Genomic DNA, 25131 nt, shown 5'->3' on the forward strand with positions numbered 1-25131 from the left:
TCACTGTGAACTAGGTGCACGCCTTCTCTTCATGTCTGGTGAGTCAGGGTCAACTTGGATGTCCACATCTGTATTCATACTGAGAACAAAACACGTTTTAGTTATTAGGGTGTGGCGACTAGTTCAAGTCATACGTAAACCTATCCGATAATCTAAAGATTAAGGGAGCATTTGTGCATGTGAAGGCAGGTACAAACATCTTCATGAGTAAAACTGATTAATCTAGCAAACATCCTTGGGATTACAGTGATCAAATTAGACGATACAATAAAACCATACAATAAAAACTTGTATTGCGAAACTCTTAAAGATGAAGCATGGCATTTCTGCACCACTAATGGCACCAAACACAAAAACTGTTTTCAAAAAGGTTTCATGGACATTCCTCACGAGAATCCGGAGGTTAAGTGTCGCTACACAGTGATACTAATAAGTTTTCAAATGAATCACCCCTTCTTGGGTGTTCCATTTACTAGCTTACACGGCCTTACATTTGATTAATTTATGTAACATTTTAAGGTACAGTGTCTTTGACACTATACTAATAAAAAAGCACAAATGCCAATAAAAAGATTTTAAAAAATTTTTTTTAAGTTGCACTGTTTTTTCTATTTTTATTTTGGTACCTTTAACTACATATGATTTTAAAATGTTAATGTTGTGTTCATTTAGTAAAATGCAGTAAATAGTCAATGTCTTCATTTCTTTTTTTTTTAATGAGTGCTGATTTAGCAGTAAAAAAAAAACTGTATGTGTGCTTTGTAACAATTTTATATCGATATCACTTCTATTTCAAGATCACCTTTTTAAATTTTTAGATGAAGCATGGCATTTCTGCACCACTAATGGCACCAAACACAAAAACTGTTTTCAAAAAGGTTTCATGGACATTCCTCACGAGAATCCGGAGGTTAAGTGTCGCTGCACAGTGATACTAATAAGTTTTCAAATGAATCACCCCTTCTTGGGTGTTCCATTTACTAGCTTACACGGCCTTACATTTGATTAATTTATGTAACATTTTAAGGTACAGTGTCTTTGACACTATACTAATAAAAAAGCACAAATGCCAATAAAAAGATTAAAAAATTTTTTTTTAAAGTTGCACTATTTTTTCTATTTTTATTTTGGTACCTTTAACTACATATGATTTTAAAATGTTAATGTTGTGTTCATTTAGTAAAATGCAGTAAATAGTCAATGTCTTCATTTCTTTTTTTTTTAATGAGTGCTGATTTAGCAGTAAAAAAAAAACTGTATGTGTGCTTTGTAACAATTTTATATCGATATCACTTCTATTTCAAGATCACCTTTTTAAATTTTTTGAGCGCAAATGCAAAAATACTGATATATCAAATATTGTAATATATATATATATATATAGAGAGAAAATGTTTAGCTATATCGCCAAGCCCTGAGAAACCTGTTTGGAAACGACCATTATTTTATTTGCAATTCAGTTTAAATTACACATTGCTTAGCTTACATTTGGCTTATTTTTATTATTACTATGTTACATAAAAACCTTTTAAAAGCGCAATGGCATTTATTTATTTCAGTGCGCAGGATGCCAGATAGCAAAACTGACATCTGTTTTAAAAACCCTACTGATTTTAAATGATAAAACCAATAAAATCAAATATGAGCCTCTAATGACTATGCATACATATAATAATCTGGCAGTGTAAAAATGCTACCTAAAATGATTCTGGGGCATCACAGAAGTATGAGTAATATATAGCACCATGACAGGACCCCTGGTGCAACCATCCTAACTGGCCACCAGGGAGGGCTGAAGAGCAGGGATGTATGTGTATCTAAATTCCATACAGCTGGAGAGCTTCCAGTTCAATGCCGATCTCTCTCCCTTTCCCTTCCCGCTCCAATCCCCCCTCCCCCTGCGATGTTTTTTTCAGCCTGTGTCTCTCTCCCCCCTCCTTTCCTTCCTCTCTCTTTCTCTTTCTCAGCCTCTTCCTTTCCCCTCTCTGGCTGCAAACCAGTTCACTCCCTTTCCCCTCTTTCTCCCAACTCATTTCCATCGAATTTTCTCTCTCCCAGCAATCATCTGACTGCATGTCCGAACAATTATACAGACACCGGCAAAAGACCTTCTTGTTCTCCATCCTGCCCCGTTACCCTGCCACTTCTGTCTGTCCTTCTTTGCATTTTACTCCCACTTTCAAAGGTGTGACGACATTGCAAGTTATGTAACATTGTTTACACCCAGTTTAGAGAGAACCCTGCCCAGCAACACACACTCACACACACCCAACAGAAGAGGATGCATCCAGCTTATAATCAACGCAAAAAGAGCCATGGGCCTCCAGTGTGCTGAAGGTTACATAATCATCCAGAGGAGTGGTGCAATGATGCCATTAGACCAGGAGGACAGACGCTCTACCATATACATATCCCAACAATGAGATATACAGATGTATATGGATATGCAGACACACTCTCTCTCACCTGGGTTCCATCCCTTGTGTGCTGAAAGAGGCCGATCCAGACTCTGTGCCGCTCTCAGCATCACTGTCAGACTGATACTCGACTGGAGAGGTTGAGCCAGGCTTTATACGCACTGAAAAAGAAACAGAGACATTTGAGTGAAATTATCAATTGAAATATTAGCATGAATTTCAGCTTTTTAAGTATGTCATCCTTTATTTCTATTAATATTATTATTCTGAATTAGTTTTTTATATTTTCTGTTTTTCAATTTATTTTTAAAGTCATACGCATTTTTGTCTTTTATCAGATTTTTTATTTTTTATATAGCTTTTATTAATTTCAGTTTTAGTTACTTTAGTACATCAAGTTAAACTAAATGAAAATGAGAAATGCTGCCTTTGCAACTAGCTCACATAAAATAAGTTTTATTCTATATTTATGTATTTTACTTTTTTCAAATAGCTATTTTTTCTGGTTTAAATTAAGTTAACTATATATATATATTAACTAACAAGATCATTTCTGTAAAATACATAATATGCTAAATCTAACTGCATGTTGTCACAAGAACAACATAAGCTGTATGCAAAAGAGTCATTAGTTCGGCAATCGGTTGGACTATACTGGTCACAATGTATTGTTTTGATCCAATAAAAGAATCATTATGTTTGGAAATTGGATTCAATAGTGTTGTGGTGCCACTAGAGCAATTTTGTATGCATGTAAGAATGCACATCATTAACAGAGCTGACTTATATTTTTGGTTCCAATTACTTTTTATTAAATGGTAGTGGTTTTGAATACTTTTAAGAGCTGATTTTATTTTTTATTTTTTAAGAGCTGATCTTATTTTTTAAGAGCAGACCCTACCAATGAGCATTTTTTGTTAAATATCATTTATACAAAGGAGTTCACGTGATCAATGCCACAAATTTGCAGGTTGAAATTTGTTTTTAAATCCCAGATCTGGGGTCTCATGCTTTAGAACCCCACTGTATATGTTGTTCTGTTCATATGTAATGATTGTTTGAAAAGCCTCACACTGAAATAAGGTGCAAGTAGAGCACTGGGTCCATTTCTCAAACAAGCCAATAAATCAAATACAGAAAGGCCTTCCTGCCTAAAGTTTAATTCAAACAACATCACTTCCAGGACCTAATATGATTCAGACCATTATTATAAATTTGCAAGAAGTCTTCTTTGTGTGTGTGTTTTTTTTTTGGCATCCAGACAGTTCACAAGTCCACAGGACAAAGAAAAAGAGAAAAAAAAATATTACAAGTTAAATACATGTTCCATATTGACACAGGGTGTGGATAGTTAAGTACTGGCCTGAGATCTCTGGACGTGACCTTTAACCCGCCACAGAGGAGATGATTTGTAGAAGCCCCAGAGAGAGAGAGTATTCAAAGATTACCTTCTAAATGAAGGGGGAAGGGTGCTGCCCATTCATTAATTGTCTCCTCCCCAAACCCAACTGCCCCACATTACTCAAAAAACCCATATACAGAGATACTTCTTCATATACAGCCTCTCACTAGAGACAATTTGGGGTGCTATGGACCTGTTCAATAAAGCACACTGCGTCCTCCACCTTGGTAGTTTTCCCATAAAATGAGTCCAAAAGAAACTGATCTACTTTACGGTCTCTTTGAAGATGGTCCCCACCCAAATAACACAATTCACTGACCTTCATAATGTGTCCATTACATTCAACTGGGTTTCACGGAGCTACATATAAAGTTAATAACTGAGAAAAAAAAACAGCCAAGCACAACTCCTCCCTGAGTTCAGACGTTGTGTTAAACAAGCATTAGTGTTTCTTCATAGTTTTATTTGGGTGGGGTTCCCCTATTAAAAAACATTCAGCACATTTCATTCAGCCTTGTTTTGTGTTTTAATGTTCTTATTACGGTCCAAGACCCGCATGGTGTTTTTCAGGGGAGGTTGAAAGCCGTGCGATTAAAAGGGCAATGGGAAGAAAAAGACTCAAGTGGACCGAACCATTTCACTCTGAAGAGGGGTGAATCATGGAAAGATCCAAGTTTTCGGGAAGAAAACTGTAGTCTTAAACCTAAATACTGATGGTTAATCTCTCAAAAATGTATCACAGTAACCACAGTTTCGTCTTGGGACAAATTATGCACCAAAGTTTAATACTTTGGTTTAGAAATTTCAACAAACCCCTACAACTGAGAAATAATAATAGTGCCTAGCAAGACCACTAATAACCACTATAACTATGGTATTTGTGGGAAACTATGCTACTACGGTTAAGTTTTATCATTTGTCCTGCTTAAAAGTTAAACAGCTTGTCAAAAGCTGATGAAATATGTTTGTTTAAAACAAAAAGGCTTCAGAAACCTAAAAAAAAAAAGTAACACTTTCTATGAAGCCCGTATTTATAATACATTATAAGGGTATTCTTAAGGCATTATAATGAATGCATAATGCATTATAAAAAACCTTATAATATGTTGTATCATCTCATGAATATTCATAAGAACAGTTGTAATATAATATTTACTTATTTGTGGTTATAGCGTTTAAGAGTATGATGATTTATAACACAATGAACATGTTGCATCCAGAAAGTGTTACCAAAAAAACTTTTCATGACTGAAACTGTAACAGCGTGTACATTTTACTAAGCAATTTCTATTTAATAACAGCTTTTTAATAAAGACCGGTAAGATTTGCTTTATTATCTCCTTTAATTAAAAGTTTAAGCTTGCATCTGCCTCGCCCTGAAATCATCTTTTGTGTCTTTTATATGCACGTCCACATGTGTGGGATGAAGCAGCGTCAGTATGCTGATAACTAAACGGCAATGGCACGAAACTTCAAGAGGGCGAGACCAAGGGTGTGACTGCCTAAAGGAAACGGGCGGACAGATGATCAGCAGTGCCATATGAAGTTTCAAAAAGAGGAGACAAGATCCATCCCAGGCTCATATTTGCATTCTTGCTTTTCAATGGCACTTCACGCATGCCTACAAGAACATTTCTACTTGATTTCATTCTATTGAATATGGATGGGGATTGTAAAGTAATTAATGATTCTGCTTCTATTCCATTTAATGATTCGGGTTCCTTAAATGAGAATTTTAGTAGCTTTGAGGAAGAAAGAATAGACAATATTTGGAAAATAAGACTTAGTGCATTTACTGCTCTTACAGTAGCTGTCAAATGATGAGATTAATCCTTTCAGATTTCAACAAAATGGTTATAATGAGAGCTGTCGACGTTAATGATGCAAGTAAATGGGTTTAAAAGCATTAAAAGATTCATCCAATTTAACACTACAAATGCTGAATTCGGTTTCTAAAAACTGATCTTGGGCCTTCAAAAATGATTAGAACTGATCTTAACATGTAAGATAAAGTGTACAGAAAGTTTTATCATTGAATTAAAGCAGATTTGTATTTCCATGTGTTATGCTTTTTGATGTAGTTTGAGAAACGAGTAAAGAATGTTGTTGCATATATCTGCCTCTGTTCAGTTCAATTATAAACGCGCTTAAATGACCAAACCCAATGACAGAATACAGTACCGTTCAAATGTTTGGGGTCAGTAGGACTTTTTTCATGGTTTTGAAATAAGTCCCTTATGCTCATTAATGCAACATTTATTTGATCAAAAATAATCAAATAAAAATAAAGAAACTGAAATATTAGTAAAATTTAAAACAACTGTTTTCTATCTGAACACATTTGAAATTGTAATTAATTTTCCATTCTTTATTGCTGCATGATCCTTTAAAAATCTTTCTAATATGCTGATTTTGTGATCGAGAAACATTTCTTATCATAATTAATGTTGAAAATGGCTGGGCTGCAAAAGATTTTGTGGAAACAGTGATAAATGTTTTTCAGGATTCTTTGATTGACAGAAAGTTCAGAAGAGCACTGATTTAAAACAGAAATAGACATTTGATCAATTTTAATGCATCCTTGGTGTAAAAGTATTTTATCTTACTGTTTCTTTCACATCCTGCTTGCTGTAGGCACTAATTATATTTAAAATATTAAGAATTTTAAAAAATATTTAAATAAATAATAAATATAATAATAAATATTTAAATATTTAAATATATAATAAATATAAAAAATATGTACAATTTTAAACTGGCATTTTAAAGCTTATTATTATTATTATTTATATTGTTGTTTGTTTTGTTTTTTGTTAAAAAGACATTTTTAAAAGAGCTTTTTAAAGTTAGCTTATTTTAAACCATTAATGGGCATATAAATAAAACAAAAGAAACATTTCTTGTTTCAAACTCACAGTCCATTCACACACATGCTACGCTCTAGAAACGTTAACGGAACCGAACTACAAGAAAAACATATGTTGTAAAAATGAAAGCGGTTCTGAATAAGAACAGGTTCATGATTCCCAACCCTACTATTGTAGCTATTATGTAGATTTATGAGGTTGTGGAAGCTCATTCTAGTGCTACAGCTGAGCATGTGCCATATTACCTGACCCCTCCGACCGGCCGTCGCTTCCGATGAGAGGTACTGTGATGGTGGCGGTAGCCACTCCGTCTGTGGCTACGGTTGTGTAGACCACCGGTAAGGACTGCACCACCACTGGGATGGTCTGCAGCTGCCCCATTTTACTGGGCATGTTCACGGAGGGTATGGTGTGGATGACATGCAGGATCTGCTGACCTCCGACCCCTTGCGTGGACGCCAGGATGGAGCCCGGCGACAGCACCGCCGGGATGGTGGCGCTCGCCATGATGTTCTGAGGAGGCGGGTTCGCAGGGGTGGAGGTTGCTATGGCTACCGGAAAGGAGGGGCGGGGCTTGTTGAGGGACAGGTCCACGGGTTCCGTCTGGTCGTCATCGTTGTGTTGGGTGCTGATGTCACGGAGCGGAGGGGGCGAGGATTTGATTTTGAGGTCTGTAGGCTCGGGACAATCGTCTAACGGCTCTTGTTTCTGTAGAAGCACAAAAATAGAAGAAAACTGTGAGGAAAACTAGGGTATAAGGGAGATAAGGAACGAATATGGAAGAGCAAACGAGGCGAGGAAGGAGATTACGAAGGACAGAAAGGAAAGGGAGGGTACAGAGCGCTCATGCTCAGCTGTGCAGCAGCTCCACAAAACACAGGAACAATGGCTGGCCAGATTGGGCCTCCGCGCTGCAGAGGAGAAGGCCTAAACCTGGCATGAGTCCAGCTTAACACAGCCAAGCCCAGACACACACATTTATACACACATACACAAAGATCTGTGTGTCCCTCTGCAGTGAGACTTCTAAGTAGCCTTAAGGCCTGTGTGTTTATGCTTTCTGTGAGGTAATAAAACAAATGAAAAGTTTGAAACTAATTCCTGAATGACACTTCGTGCAAACAGAGAGGTTGGTGTGTTTTCAGCATCAGCAAGGGAACACTGAACTTAAAACGTTAAACTTGTGCTGCCTATCCGTGCAAAACTCATTTCCATGATGATAGGATGTTGTGGGTGGTTGTCAGGGTGTTGCTATGTGGTTGATAACGTGTTCTGAGTGGTTTTTAGCACATTGCTTAGCAGTTGTTGGGTCTCTAGTTTCATTCTTCAATGCAAGCCTATGGGATTCTAAGGATGTAAAAACACTATTCAGACTATTCGAAATTGATTTTTCTTTCACATCCTGCTTGCTGTAGCCACTAATTAAAATATTTAAAATATTTTTCCCAATGATGGCAGTCTACATTTTAAACTGGCATTTTAAAGCTTTTGGCAAAGTATTCAACAACAAAATTACTTTTGTTATTATTTTATGCTTTTATTATATGCTCATCTAAATTTTTTCTCTGAATACACAATCATAGGTATTAAGTATTTATAGTGATGCCCGCATTAATAATAAAGTTTTAAGTCAATTTGTTGTAATGAGATCTTTCAACTTGAAGCTGAACTTTCCAATTCACATGCTTAAATGACGTCATCAAAAACATAATATTACATTTTCAGCATGGCAAATTCTCATGACGTCAAACAATAAAGTAAAAAAAACAAAGGGAAGACAGGTACAGACAGAAGTAATACAGCTGAGTTGTGTAACTGGAGGTGCTGGGAGGAAACAAGTGAGAGAAAACGAGAGCGAGTGGGCCGGGGTGGGAGCGAAACACAGAGAATAAGGGGAGAGTGGGTGGGAAAGGCCTCCGGTTGTCATGGAAACTGGGAGGTATATCAGCTGACTCATATTCCCTCTCTCTCTCTCTCTCTCTCTCTCTCTCGATCCCGCCCACCTCTCTCTCTCAGTCTCTCTATAGTTCTCCACCCTGCCACCTCACTCTCTCTGCATCCCCACCCTTCATCCACTCCACCTTTCTCATCTTCTTGAGTTGTTTTCCATTGCACAAATCTCACAGAAATCACGTAAAGATGTAGCGCTGGTGTCGGGAGAACGACGTCGATAAGTGACCCAATTATCACTAGCGTGCTGTGTGGGATGTTAATTGAGTGTGTTCAATATCTATTAGCAGTTGTAGGAAACTGTCTAGGCCTGCGGCAGCAAGTGAGTGTTGAGAGAAGGACGAGCCTTGGGGCTGTCATTATCAAAACCAATTGTGTTTAATCTGTGAGATCTTTTACAACAACATTCATATTAGCTATACATATGGGTTGCATTAATTAGATGCAAACAAAAACTAATTGTGAGAAACAAACAGGTTTCTTCACAAATCAACACCAAAGTCACCAAATTATTGACTACAGCCAACTGCAAACTAACACGAGAGGAATTAGTCTATGTCTATATCATCAGTTATCAATAGTATATATTCGTCATTTAAAAGGAGAAACCGAAACAAGGATATAAGAGATATACGTAGATATACTAAACGTAAACAAAGCAGCACTTGCTTACAATTTTGAATATCAGTCATGTTGATATAAAGGGACTCCGCCTCCCTTTACCTGGGTTACACTCCCTCGACACTACCTGCCTTCACGACTTCCCAGTCACAGCGAGGACACCAGCTCCCCTGTTTATTTTGGATACTTTTATCCCCTTGGACACGTTATTCCCCTTTTTGGTACTTTTTTGGGATTTTATTTAGTGCCGGGTGGTATACCGGTTCATACCGAATACCGGTGTTTATTTTTGTTATGATATGAATTTTTGAAATACCGCAATACCGGTGTATGTCGCTTAAACAACGTTCGGAACGCGACACTGTTTGAAAGGGAACAGCTGTATGTGTTACTAAGCGTGAAAGTTCAGAAACTGAAGCTGTAGAACTAATAGAACAACTCAGACGCAGGCAGTGCGCTGCATGAGACAAAAAATATATATAAAATAATATAGCCAAAACAACCGCATAGCCGCTCTTTAGTGTAGATGCATGTTGATTTTATCAGACGATGCCGCGATTATAAATGATCGAGACTCCTGGTTAACATTAAAAGGGGTCGTGTTTAGTCACTATTTAGTGTGGTATTTTTTGACAATATTCACTCATCATGACAGTAAAATAGGGCATTCTAAGTCAATATACTGCAGTATTTCCTCTCTCAATCAGTAGAAAATATGCTTAACACCCGGTCATGCATGAAAAAAATACCGTCATGTACCGCTAAACCGGTATAATTTTGAAAAATACCGTGATATAAATTTTTGTTCATACCGCCCAGCACTAATTTTATTTATGTTAAGTATAACATACGGCCTGATGCCACACCCACTGAGTCTGCTGTTGCTCCTCCCACTACACAAAGCTGACTACTATAGAAGATCTGGCTGTGGATGTACTGCATTATAAACAAATCACACAGGTAAAACACAGACAAACCAATCAAAACAAAATAACAACCAACATATCAAGTGCACATAAACATACAAAGTGAACAGAGTAGTCCAGTGAGAAACTATTGGCATAAACATAAGAGCAAGGACAGAAGAGCAACTACTCGTGGTAAAGGTTGGCAGCGCAGAGAAAACCGCTCCCTGTTTCTCACTGTGTAGAAATGCAGAACAAATTGAGAGGGAGAGAAAGAAACTAGAACTATTATGTGAGTTTCCGGTGAAAAATCCTTCCGTTTAACATTGTTAGGAATGATGGACTGATCATGGCAGTATGACTCTCTGCTGACCTTACCGACAACCATTAACGGGGAAATTGGCCATTAATAATACTCCCAAGAGAGTTTACATTCCACCACAGTACTGAGAGATGAAAAAGCTCTGTTACAAATAAGGTTACTAATCAATTACAACAGACAACAAATGACTGACTGCAACTATGTGCATTTCTGTCTTGGATCATGAAGTTCTACGCGTTAATGACAATTGTTTTTACGTCTTACAAAAACAGGGAGGGGCTGCTTCTACTACTAAAGTTCAAAATTCAAAGATAGGACAATGGTGTTGAACTGTGCTGGGTAGATTACTTACAAATTGTAGTCCATTACTGATTACAAATTACATAACGGAAATTGTAGTTAGTAACGTAATCTATTGGATTACACACATTAGGTAATGTATTCTGACTACTGTTAGGTTACTTTTAGTAGGGGTGGCACGATACCATTTTTTCAGAACCGATACCGATTAGATACCAAAAGTTCTGAGTATCGGACAATACCGATACAGGTATTTATTTTATTTTTTTTACACATTTCTATACCTCAGTGTGTGTTGACCTGATCATCACTCTTTTGTGTATTACACACAATCTACTAAATATAGACAACTTCATTATAAAGAAAAATAACAAATTAAAAAATATATAATCATTGGAAAATAAAAGTAAATAAGTGTAATCTGGTAAAATGTTACACACTGCTCTTTGTATTGTAATATACATTCATGAAAAGCAAGTAAATATAATTATATATAAATATATGCAATAAATTAAATACATTGCATATGCAGCAACATATGATAGATAAGACAGAACAAGAAAGGCTATTAACAATCTTTCATTGGCAATTTGCGCAAAAGTATTATAACATGAAAGGCTCCAATACAGAGCGGCACAAAGCGCTTAATGCGCATCCAGTGTGCAGAATGATGCGCTTGAAGCAACACGGAGTCACAGCGTGCAGCGTTGAAAGTTCAAAGCACAAAGGGAAGAGACATTGATGGCTGCGTAGTGTATTATATCTGTGCGATAGTTTATTGAGCCTTTTCTTTTAACATTTTTAAATTTCAGTTACTGTGCGCGTGAAGAACAATTCAAACTCCAGTGTAGTGATCTAACAGACACCCGGTAGAAAGTAACATGATTTAGAATTAGCACTAAACTACAGCAAGATAAATTCCTTTTATGCAAAACCACTGATGTTTATCTACAAATCAAGTATAAAAATAGGAACATTGTATCATCCTAGAGCAACCCTCTACGCACACCTTGGCAATATAATCGCCACTGGCTAGTAAATTTTTTTGTTTACTCGCCAGACTGATATACTATTTTACACACACACACACACACACACGTTTACTTAGCTATCTAAATTGGGACATTACATAGACTTCTATTGTTTTTATATACACGGTCGACCCCTAATCTGTACCTCACATTAAACTATGGAACGGTTTCAGAACACTTGAAATATAGTGCACGGAAACTTTATGGTGCGTGCTTTATAATGTTTTTGTGCCTTTCGTGGGGCTTAACAATAACACAATAGTATATGCACAATATCGGATTTGGATCAGTCTCGTCTGACCGATATCCCCGATTCAGCAGAAAATGCCAGTATCGAAGCGATACCGATACTGAATATTGGATCGGCGCACCCCTAACTTTTAGATTACTTTTGACCTAACCCATTAGAATTTTTTTCATTCTTTGTCATTATCATCATGAAGTGCATTAAACATTTATTTACTCCAAGGTTTCCTAAACTGGGGTTCATGAGGTGATAAAACTAATATTAAAGCAAACTAATTGTGTGACCTTTCCATTTACGTGTGATTACAGTCACCTGAATAATGACTGGTGCAGTTCCATAAAGCTGGAACACTTTCTGAATGTATATAAGGCATAGAATAAAAAATAAATAAAATAAAAATAAGAGAAAAAATGAATTAGGATGAATCAATACATTCTGTATTATTTACTGTCATTGTGTAAATAATATGCAATCATGTAATCTATAGAAAAGTAACTGCAATCTGATAATGAGTACTTTGAAATGCAATCTTTGAAATCAATTACAAGTACTCAATTTTTAGAATCTGATTATGTAATCCAAATTACATCTTATTATGCAATCCAAATTACATTTAATCAGTTACTACCCACTACCCAGCACTGGTGCTGCACTATGCGAACTACTTTATGTTGTAAAAGCATAATGCTGCACCATCAAATATGGTCATCAATTTCAGGAACCAATCAAGATTCTTGATACCACAACACACTGAAAATGGTATACACTAACTACTGACACATTCAAACAATGGCATGTAGGCTTCAAGTACTGGTATTCTTGACATCCTTGCAGTCAAATATTAGTCCGGTTGTCTGGAGCTCTGCTCATTATGCTGGAAATGAACATTTGGTACATGCTGCTTTAAAGACCTAAAGCGGTAAGACTTCTGTCTGCTTAAGTCAGGAACATAAATAAGAGCCCATCTTGTTTTGTCTCTCCAGTCTACCATTAAACAGTCAGAATGATGACCACTGTCAAAGACTCCAGTACACTGACCCAGGTTCACAGGCAAACTAGCCCTGTAATAAATCTCTTCTCTCATCCCAGTTACAACCACTCAATGTCAGTATAAGCAGACTGGATTCATGCTTGACAAAAAATCCGGTGTGTATCCTACCCTAAACTCAAGCTCAAGAGTTTCTGAAAGCCCGTTGCAGGTTTAGGATGCATGTTGTTTAGTCAGGCCAGTCGTTTAGGATTCTGCAGGGTGTGGTGTACTTGATATTGAATTATTGTCCAGCCCTAGGTGTACAGATACGGATGATAAAATATAGGAGTGGAAGGAAACGGTAGTAGCTGAGGGTGATATTAGCATCTAAGTTTGTGGCCCTGCCTAGCATTTGAAAGGGAGTGTCATGTAGCCTCTCCCACAAACAATTCACCAACTACCCACCCTGGGCCTCACTAACCTACCGGGTTACAATGTCTATGAAGACCTACTCCAACTGTGATGTGTTTGAGCGCACAACTTTGAAATACCTGGCAACCGACGGAGAGCCCCTGACTTCCTTTTCACAACCGCCACAACCGTATCAGATTGCGCAGGTGAAATCGACAGCAGATCTTAACGGCAACTCCAAGGGACTTTTTCCCAAACTGAACAACTCAAAGAACAGCAGCTGCCTTTAACTTTTCCCCGGTGAATCTTTCTACAGATTTCTGACCAGTGGCAAAGCTGTTCTATAATAAACACTGGTTCCGAGTCGAGTCTTTATGAAGCGCCGGCTGGGTAAAAGCACATTAGACACAAAGAAGGCTGTATGTGTGTGAAGAGGATGAGAATAAAATGGTGTGGAGAACATCTTTGTGCCTAAATGTACCCGTTAGCTCCAGAGTGAGTGCATGGCAGGCATGTATGGTGTATGCGGATGCGAGCATGTGTGTAACCCTGCAGGTATGTGGTGTTCTGTGTCTTACGGCTTTAGGAGTGTATGGTGAGGGAGTGGGAGTGTTGTGAGGGGGTGGGGTGGTGTGTCAGTGTGTGTGTGTGTGTGTGTGTGTGTGCTCAGGCGGAGGGGTGTGGGGAGGCTACATCACAGTCGTTCCAACTCCCGCCAGAGCCTCGTTGCCATGACTACAGCAGAACGGAAGCCTCCCTCGATATATCCTATTAGGGCCTTGGCGAGTCTTGGAAGGAAAGATTGAAGGACAGAATAGGAAAGGTACAAAAAGATACCACAACAAAGTGAAGAGGAAAGAGCACTGGAGGAGTAATGTTAATACATAAAATATTATGTTATGACTCCTTATGGGGAACTTTAGTCTGTAAGATACCGTCCAGCAGAGGGAATTGCCTGTTAATGATCACTCTTCTATTTCTTCATGCTCTCTTGATGGAAAAACTCTGCATGGAAAAAAATTCAAGTTCCAAGTTCCAAGACATTGATTTAAGGAATACTGATAAGTGGAGCTGTCTCCAAAGAATTTATTTAGCTCCTTCCTGGTCTCAGTCACAAATGGGTTGCATATCTGTAGCACGTTGAATGCAAAAAAGGAAGTGCTTTTCCAAAACAAACTGTGATTGGCTGACTTGGCACAATTTCCAGAGGTCAGAGTGCACGGGTTTGTATTGGTCTGCTGAGAAAAGGTTTATAAGTTGCAAGGCAGCAACTATGAGCTTTTCTGATAGTCGAGAGTATTTGTTAAAGTTTGCAAGGGTTCATGGTAGAAAGTAAACATCACACAACAATCTTTGGCTGGTCACCTTACATCTCACTCAGATAACACCTTCCTGTCTAATTGAGTGGTTCTTAAGGACGAGCATTGTGCAATTTGTTTTATTCTAGAAGGCATTTGATTGGACTAAAAATAAATAAAAAATAAGTGTAGTCATTAAGATTTTTGGTCTGTTTTCCCAGAAGAAAACTAAATTTTCAATGCATGTCTGCAAAGGATGCCTCAAAGCAGATATGGACTAAAAGCCACAAAATTCAACCCTGTTTTAATTTAATGGGGACGATGTAACCAATTCATCCAAGCATGTTTCATTAAAAAATGACCTCATCATTTTTTATTAAAATGTCATAACTATCATAACTTCATCTTCTGGTGAAACAAATTCCCTCTAGTATGCTGGATTTCTCCAGTCATTTAATCTGCATAACCCCTCTCCCCTTCCTTTCCTACAATCAACTGCAAGCTCACATTCACACCTCCCTTTATCCAATCAACAACCAATGTATAGAAGCAAGTCCCCACCCTACTTTTTTTTCTTTTTTGACAATCCATTTCACACAGATGTTATACTGACAAAAAGATATGTTGCTACTTCTGTTTCATTTTGAATTTACCGCCTGAATGTACTACGTCAAATAGTCCAGACTGGATCATATTATAAAACTATTATTACATACATTTGTAGAATAACATGTAGATATGCCCTGGCCTTATCTAGAAAGAGGAGATCCAAGTCTAGAGGAACCCGGAGGTCCACTGACTTCATCTTAGTAACACTGCAACCACACCCCTTTCCAATAACTCCAAGCTTCATACTCTCTATCCCACTATGAAGTTCAACCCCCACACACACATATGCCACATTACAAAAGCTCACTCACCACCATACACTCCACCTCCTCTGGCTCCGGCTTGATTTGTATGGATGGCATCTCCTCAACAGGCTCAGAGGTGGCTGCAGTGGATTTCTTCGGACTCGTCTGACACTGCGAAGGAGAAACAGAGAACACTTAAGAACTAATCAGAGCATCAAGTTGTAGTCTTACCAACAGTCTCATGAGTTAGCAGAATGCTAACCTCTGACCAGATTCACAAAATCTACAATCCGCCTGAACTAAGTGACATGAGTTCAGAATTAAATTTGAAAGGAAAGTTAGCATGAGACTACAGAGAGAGAGAGAGTTAATGATCCTCACCAGACTAATGTGAGAAGAGTCAGAGGACAGTTAGTCTCTTAAGCACAAGTTGGGGGAGGAGGAAACAAAAGAGATGATGAGTGGAAATCAAGTACAGGTCAATCAAATGTGGGGGGGATGTTTGAAGACGGAGGGAGAATCACAGAAATGGGAAAAAAAGAGAAAGGCAAAAAAGACTACATTAAAGATACTTTAGATATTACGTCTACGGTACCTTTAGAAACTTAATGGCAAAGGTGTAGAAAACAGAAGATTAGAGGCGAAAAGATGGTTCTAAAGACTGACCAGCTGGAGAAAGACAAGAGGAGAGAAAGATTGAACCAGCAGGGAGGAGTAGTCAACAATCCTGTGTCGCCTCCCTCTTCCAGCCGAGCCGAGTCACACCCAATTCTTTAAGACCGAATAGCAGGAGAGAGGCCAGTCTCATAGAGTAGAGCAGCAGTATTAGTGGAGAGAGAGAGGGAGAAATGTGGTAATGCTTAGGTATGGGGGTGGGAGTGGGGGTCATGTGACCCAGTTGCAGTAGATTCCACAAAGAGGTGTGGCCCCCCATAAGCTGGGGTGTGGCCGCCCTCAATGTGCCCCTCCTCCCAACCTGGCACGGACACACTGTGAACACACATGCACTGTGAACAAACATCTATGCATTCCTTTTGATGGCTAATGTTGTCTGAGACGGCTGGTAAAAACCAGTGTAACCCAACGTTTCATACACACTGAATGTGAGCAGAACGTCTGTAAAAAGCACTCACCACGTGGCTTTGGTGAGTAAATAAAATTGTGGTACTTGCAAACAGGCAGTAACTGCCACATTTAAGACAAATGTTACGAATGATGGGCTGAGACCTTTTGATGCAAGTAAACGAGAACCACAAAGGAATGGAAAATGGTAAATTTGACCATGTCTAGCTTTGAAAGACGCTAACAATTAATAATTTAAAATGAATAACAATTTTCAACTAAATACACAGTAAATGAGTTTTCTAGCATTTCTAATGAGCACTGAATAGTGTACCCATAAAAAGTTCTATCAGCCAATGAAATCGGGGGATGGCTCTCTGCACGGGGATAGGATCTTGCGCCACACATCTTTCCATCCATTAAGGAATCCCAAAAAAGGCTGAATACCTTTGTCCTGGAAATGTTATCATTAGTTTATCTATGATGCCTAAAGTTTTTTTTTTAACTTTCAAACTCTATTTGGCAACACAAATGTCTAATATTCCTTGCATAGAGCCACGAAGATGAAAATATGATGCGCGCTAATGTTTCTGTTTTAGCAGCAGCTAGACTGTGGGAAGGAGACCCACAATGAGAGGCAGTGTCTCAAATATGCAACGAAAACACTGCTAAATAATACCAATGTCAACAATCCCAAAAGATAAACATATATATTATCTTTAATTTATTCTAAAGCATAATGCAAAATACAATTTTATGCCATTTAAGTTTTTTTCTTAATTCACCCACAACTGGCAGAAAGTGACTTTTGGACTCTGGCTGCAAGTTATACACACAAGACCAGCTCCGGCAATATGGAAGTATGTGAGCACTTCAATGATTGAGAGTAGCATTCGCCCACTGCCAAATCCTTTTGGAGAAATGATGATGATGTATATTGGTGAGGAAGCATTTACCAGAGTGTGTGTGTGTGTGTGTGTGTGTGTGTGTGTGTAGGGTGGGTGTGACCCCAGTCCCTCTATTCCCCAGCAGGAAGTTATGGAGAGACGAGGGGGTTCTCATTACTGAGAGAGGGAACATCAAGGATTAGAGAGGAAAGCACAAAGTAGAGAGGGTAGCAGAGAGTAGAAAACGAAAGAATGGGAAAGATGTGAAGAAGAGAGGGAATGATTGGGGGTGGAGGGGGAGAGGAAGAGGGAACCATCACAATCTGGGTCATGGCGATCTCTCTCACTCAGTCGCTCCCAAGCCCCCTTGGCAACCAGTCCCCGCCCCAGTGCGGCGTGGGTAGAGCGGCCGTCTGGGACTGCATAGCTCACCACACACACCCTTCTGTCCATCCCTCCTACTCCAAAGAGAGTCATACTTTGGTACTCATATTTAGGAAGTATTGGCTTCCTTGAACAATGGTAGAAATTCTATCAGAACCTAACAATCCTCATTGTGAGGGGAGAGGAGGAACCGAAAGAGAAGGTTGGTTGGGTGAAGAGGTACCTACAATCCACATGATATAAACCAAAATGTTGGGGCAACTAGTACAAAAACACTAGTGCAATGCCAAACTGGGCTGCACTATCGGGATCCTTGTTAAATGGTCATCATCTTCTACTTCAGGTGTTTCATGATGGAAATGCAAGATTTATCAGAAAGTACAAATTATGGTGTACAATACCTTTGGCATTAAGTCCTAAAATTTAACCAAAACTGCTTTCAAATACAGATGGAGTCACATAAGCACAGCACACTCTAAGTTTTTCTTCTTCTAATTCTCCTTGATCTTTACAAAAACACCTGGAAGAAAGGAAGCCACACCAGATTAATTGACCATTGCATTTGTTGCAGAAACAGTTAGCAGTACAGACCTAGCCCTAATGCCATGAAACATTATATCTCTTGGGCACATCCAAAAAAATATCAGGGGCTTCCCAGGCTTGAATCCCAGTTTTTTTTTTCAAACTTGACCCTCAACTAGGCACCTAAGGTCAGCAGAACCTTGTTAAAAAAACGTTGCTCTTTGAGAATGTTACTCTGGGACTTACTAGGACCAGAAGTGGCTAAACTCATAATGCATGAGGCCCTGAGAAGGAAGTAGGACTTTAGCTCTGAAGGGCTGAAAGGGTGTTCAAAGCCGTATGTTGCACAATCGTGTAACCCGAGATTGGACATTGGCTCGTGCTCCATACCACGGCTAGGCCCAACTGGACCCCCTAGGAGGAGTGGTTGAGTGGGTGCAGGAGAAGTACATGCGGAGGGGGCAGGGAGGTGTGGGACAGTTTTCCTAGCAGCAGGGAGGAAAGGCAGGGCCTCTCCACCTCCACTGCTGTTGTGTAGTTTCTCTGACCGCTGTAAGTACACAAGTAAAACCTTTGCCCAAATTCCAAAGTGCAGAAGCTGCCTCAATCTAGGACCTTGTCCTTTCATTGGATCATTGAGGCAAATGGAGGTGGGAGGGAATTTAGTAGTGAAACCATTCCAAGTTTAAGAAGAGATGTGGCAGATGACAGCCAATCCAAGACTCCTTTTCCCATCATGAAAAATGGGTATCACATATCCCAATGCTGCTGCGTTGTTCATTAAAAATATAGCGGAAAAAGAGAACATCAATGCGGAGAAGATCTTGTTTACATCAAAACCGAAACCAAGCCGTTCACACAGAGCGCATATTTCACGCATTTTCTAGACGGACATCTATTACTGTTGCACTCGCGTCTCGCACAAAAGAGCTGCATGTTTAAAAAGCCATGTAAAATTAATGCAAGTTTAACTTTGAAAAAAATGGCCTATAAAGCCCAGGACACACCAAGCCGACGGCCAACGTCGGGTCTGTCGGGCTAGTTTGTTTGGTGTGTTCCACACGTCGGCTCTCAACGGACTCATGTCGGCGGCAGTTTGCCCAATTCAACATGTTGAATCAGCGTCGGGGCCGTCGGCATGAGTGAGAACTCTGATTGGATGTTCAGTTTAGCGAACAGGTCAGTGCATGAGAATTAAAGCGAAAGTGATGAAAACTAATAAGTAAATGAAGGCGGCACAGACAGAAGGCTATTTTAATGTTACGTGATCTTACCCAAGCATTCCAATATGTGAATATTTTCATAACATGAGCCGCTTAAAATAAATAAAGTTATCAACATAACTGATATCCAAAATGGTAAGCAAGCACTGCTTTGTTTACGTTTCGTATATCTGCGTATATCCTTGTTTCGGTTTCTCCTTTTAAATGACTAATACATACTATTGATAACTGCTGATATAGACAGCTAATTCCTCTCAAGCAGGCGCAGAATGCATGTGTTAGTTTGCAGTTGGCTGTAGTCTGAGCGGTGTTTTCAAGCATAGCTTTTTGGTCCAGACGCTGCACCGTCAGTTTTCGTCGCTGCTAGTTCATGGAAGTCGGCTTGGTGTGTCCCGGTCTTAAGCCCAAATAAAAGGAAAAAACGATAGATCAGCTTTTTTCTCATCTCATACTGAGTAAACACAAAAAAATATGACAGCAGAAACTGATTTGAGATCAGATTTTGTGACATGGTGCATAGCAAAGCTTGAGAATACAAAGGTAGAGTAGTGATGTGAAATCTTGTCTCCAAGGGTCCTACTTATGGAATATCATTGCTTACCTCAGTGTGACTAACATTTTACCTAATCTGAATTAGTAGGCAAAATGTACACCAAAATGTAAATTATGTATAAACAAAAAAGGTTGAACAAGCAAACAAGAGATTTGCTTGTTCAACCTTTTTGTTTATACATAATTTACATTTTGGTGTACATTTGCACTAGTTTGCAGGTTTCTTTCCAATCATTAGTTTGCACACTTCCACTGACAGCGCTTTTTTGCACTTAGCTTTTCTAAAGGATGTCAGGTAAGCTGCTTGGTCAATTGATGTGACACACTTTTGCATTCAGCAAGGAAACTAGTCATGTATGACTTTCTGGTTTGAACAAACAATGTTCTCATTGATTCATATTTGAAAAAAAACAATCAAAATAAATTCTAAGTGTAATTGCAATTAATTTCTTTCCCTGACATGAAATTCCCAATCGTGACTGTATTTCCCCTGAGAAAATCTGCCAAGCAACAGAGAATGTGACCACACCTTAAGACAAGAGGATGCTGTTTGACCAATATGTAAAGTGATCAACTATGCTAAAACTATTCTGCAGAATGCAGCACATTCTTTTTTAGTTTTGAGGAATGAAGGTATCTATGTGCTCATGTAATTTAACATTTAGCAGGTATATATTTTCTAGGTATATTTGGATTTTTGTAACTTTTAGCAGTTATGTGCATCAAAATGATGACTCATCTAGCACTCAGAATATACCAATTTCTGTCCAATAAAATTAGCAATAGCATGAAGCAAATAATGGCTCACAGCTGTTACATAAGCTAAAAGCTATTTTTATATATAACATAGAAAGAACCCAACAGTATGTTCCATCCTGCTGTTTCAATAGGAAATATATGTTAGCACAGGAAATTAAACTGTGCTTTTAAAGAAATTTCATCAGGTCTTTAAATATAAAGTTCTCCTTTCTGTTAAATGTTTCTGTGAATATTTTTCTGTGCTCGTTTTTGGTATGGTAACTTTAGGAAATTAAACTGTGCTTTTAAAGAAATTTCATCAGGTCTTTAAATATAAAGTTCTCTCTCCTTTCTGTTAAATGTTTCTGTGAATATTTTTCTGTGCTCGTTTTTGGTATGGTAACTTTACACCTTTCTCTACTGTCATCTTTATGTAAAGTAACAGTATCTAAGCATCCATCTTAGTTTTCTAGGATGCAAGCTCTATTTACATGTAAAAACTCTGAGTAGTCGTCATTTTGACAAGTCTATTTGATGTAATTCTTGTAAGCTGTAAAAATAAGTTGTGGTTATGAGGTTGAAGTGAACCAAACTCTAAGGGACGAACTGACTGACAAGTAAACTTACTTTGTCATTGCTTTTCTCAGAGCCACTCCACTAACTCCATGCACTGCCAAATAAGGTGTTCGGGGACCAACTACGAAAATAAATGAGATGTTCCTTTAGTGTTCATGGAAGAAGACAGCCTCTCCAGCACTGGGGGGGGGTTAACTACTCTTTTGTGAAGAGAATAAGGTCTCTGGTTGTGTATGCATGTGTGGATCTGTGTGTACGTGTACATGTTTGCCGCTGCTGTTTAAATATGTCAGAACAGTGTAATTTTAATACAGTCTGTTGGGGCCTGGGGCACATCTTGTTCTGTGTACCAGCCAGTGCTGTCACTGCGTCCCTCCATGTAATTAACTCATCGGTCCAAAAGCAAATGAAGAAAAAGAAAACGAGTGAGAGAGAGAGAGAAAGGAAGAGGCAGAAGGGGAGGATACACATGTAAGGTCACAGCTGCATGGAGTGTGTAAGGGGGATGAGCAGGCAGAGGGTTTGGTGACATACAGAGCACAGGCTGTGGTGCAAGGACTCTGTCCTACCCTCTGGTTGTTTCCGTTAGCCTCTTGAAGGTACAAGGCCTCCCTTTGGCCAAAGACCACCCTGTGTGTCAGGCTTCTCTCTGTAAAGCACTATGCCCTTAGAAAGTACTGCTGTAGTAGCAGTGATAGTTTCCGGTGGTAATACCATTGCACTTTGATATTAGTCTAGTTTTTGTCAACTGCCATAAGGTCTGGCCCACTTTGCTGCTTATTTTAGAATCACTGCACACTAAGGGAAGTGTCACATGAATGAAATTTCGGCAAAATTTTGCAGGTAAAAAAGGTCTATTGTCAATATTGTAGCGATGTATGAAGCACAGCTCACATAGAAGTCACTTTCAAACAAAGCAGCTTTTTCACTGCACACTAAGGCTACGTTCACACTGCAATCCGACTCAGATCTGTTTTTGTCATGACAGTGTGAACAGCACAAACCGCATGGAATCTGATCTTTTCAATTCCGATTTGTGCCACTTCCATATGTGGTACTAAATCCGATACATGTCAGATGTTTTGCAATGCGACCGCATTGTGAACAGTCATGTCAGATTTCATGCGACTTTTACGTCACTCTAGATCAGGGGTGCCCAACCCTGCTCCTGGCGATCGACTGTCCAGCAAAGTTTAGCTCCAACTCTAATCAAAGACACCTGCCTTTAATTTTTAAGTGATCCTGAAGACCCTAATTAGTTGCTTCAGGTGTGTTTGATTAGGGTAGGAGCTGAACTTTGCAGGACAGTCGATCGCCAGGAGCAGGGTTGGGCACCCCTGCTCTAGATCGACATAATCATAATTCCGCGCTGACGGGAGACACTTCAAAGATTTTACACACCCAAAGTTATCAAGACAGTTGCGAAAGGTAATCAGTTAAAGTGTAATGTGTCAGAACTCATAAGAATTACAGTGACAACTCTATATACAAACAAAACATGAGGGCTTGTATCATAAAAGCTTCAAAACTCTGCTGTCTTTAGTCACATCCTTGTCTTTATTTTTCATATTGCCTGCACTGTTGCCGCGGATGTTTTTCAACTTCGTGGGTCGACGTGACCCCACTAACGTGATATTTATCCCCCTGAACATGGTTGTGCTAGTTTTGGACTATTTTTGAGAAGCAATTGGGCGGATTATGTTGTGTAAACCCTGTTTGTATTGTTCTTTTGCGCATTCGGGTCAGGTCAGAACCATGATCTGTTCACATTGTAAAACTGAAATTGGCCACATTTAAAACAACAATGTGAACAGCTACACAAAAAAATCGGATCTGAGAAAAAATCGGAATTGAGCACTAAGGCTCGTAGTGTGAACGTAGCCTAAAGATAGTGTCACATGAGTGAAATTTCAGCAAAATTTAGCAGAAAGGAAAAAAGGCCTATTGTCAATAGTGTAGCAATATGAAGCACAGCTCACATAGAAGTCACTTTCAAACCAAGCAGCTATCTTTTGGTCAATGTAGCATGTGACAAACTTAAACCAGCAGCGAAATCTGCGTGGGGAAACGTTTTGCAGTCACATGAAATTGAAACTAAATTGACTAGCTTTCTCCCGTGAAAATTCGCCAAACCATGGTAAATGTCACCGCTGTAAATGTGACAAGGACGAAATTGTTTAAACAATATGTAAAGTAAAATGTATATGTAATGTAAAGTTAAATCTATTCAGCAGAATTTTGCAGCACAGAAAATTCAAAAGCCAGTTCCTTTTGGGTCAGCACATTATGATTTCAAAAATAGGAAATCTTTAGATTCAGTACTGCATCTCCCCAAAGCAGAGACTTAGAGACTGGCCTTGAGTGAAGCTGCTAGTCTGCCTACAACTCCACACTTCCTCTTCAGCGAGATGTGTGAGACAGTGTCGTGTCACCCTCACAAGTCGTGGTGGAACAAAAGGGCTGTGTGCAACAAGAAGGGCCCTGCCTTCAAGAAGCAGGGTCAGCACATTATGATTTCAAAAACAGGAAATCTTTAGATTCAGTACTGCATCTCCCCAAAGCAGAGACTTCGAGACTGGCCTTGAGTGAAGCTGCTAGTCTGCCTACAACTCCACACTTCCTCTTCAGCGAGATGTGTGAGACAGTGTCGTGTCACCCTCACAAGTCGTGGTGGAACAAAAGGGCTGTGTGCAACAAGAAGGGCCCTGCCTTCAAGAAGCAAGCAGCGAAACGAGAACCGTAGGAGTTTTTGAGGTGAGAGTTGAGACCAATGTAAAAATCACCTGAATAGGTCAAGGCCAACTGAATGGCTGAAGCAGGAGACACAGGGATTACAAAGGGTCTGAAAGAAGGACACCACTCTACTTTAAGACTTCACCCGAAAACAATGAATTTCAAGGAATTGTTCTCAGAAAAATGAAAATTCTATTATTATTTGATTATTTGACTTTGCAATCTTACGTGACACATAAGTGTTCTGAAGTTATTTTGATGAATTCTGGTCTGTTCATCACACAAATCAAAGCCATTATTTACTGAACATCTCCAGAGTAGCTCTCTAATCAAACATGGCACTAGGGCTGCACGATATATCGTTTCAGCATCGATATCGCGATATGCGCATCCGCGATAGTCACATCGCAGGATGTGCGATGTTTAGTATACTGATCGTTATATCTATACTGATTGTTTTCTTTGCTCGCACAGGTCACGGTTGCTTAGCAACGGCAAACGCTACGAAAGCGCAAGCTCCCGAGCGCTTTGGAAAGAAGGAGAAAGCGGCACGACTGGCGTTTTCCCATGCGTGTTTAGGCGCGACATGTGAACGGCCCCAAAGTCTGTCTACACTGGACGCGACAAAGTGACGGTCACTTTGAGAATGAGGCATCAGTTTACTGTCGGGGATTTGTCGTGCCGCGCCACATCCAGTGTAAACAGCATCACTGATTATAATGGATTCTATTGTATTTTGTCGCGTCGCATCATGCCGCTTGCGTCCGGTGTAGACACGGTGAGAGCCACGCAGATGCCCATGAACACTGAATTCTGTTCACTTCTGCGTCTATTTGTGCCTGAAATACTGTGCTCTGCA

General features: G+C 39.2%; 1 protein-coding gene across 1 annotated transcript in view; it reads right to left on the reverse strand.

Annotated features, from left to right (window-relative positions):
• LOC107732313 (Krueppel-like factor 8) overlaps positions 1–25131 on the reverse strand; it is a 45293-nt gene continuing 20162 nt past the window's right edge. The window contains exons 3-6 of the mRNA XM_016543597.1: positions 15662–15766; positions 6932–7394; positions 2467–2578; positions 1–79 (exon numbers count right to left, since the gene is read on the reverse strand). Coding sequence (XP_016399083.1) covers positions 1–79; positions 2467–2578; positions 6932–7394; positions 15662–15766 — 759 coding nt within the window. The remainder of the gene's footprint in view (positions 80–2466; positions 2579–6931; positions 7395–15661; positions 15767–25131) is intronic.

Source organism: Sinocyclocheilus rhinocerous, unplaced genomic scaffold, assembly GCF_001515625.1.
Source record: "Sinocyclocheilus rhinocerous isolate Xijiao unplaced genomic scaffold, SAMN03320098_v1.1 scaffold249, whole genome shotgun sequence".
Lineage (NCBI taxonomy): Eukaryota > Metazoa > Chordata > Actinopteri > Cypriniformes > Cyprinidae > Sinocyclocheilus > Sinocyclocheilus rhinocerous.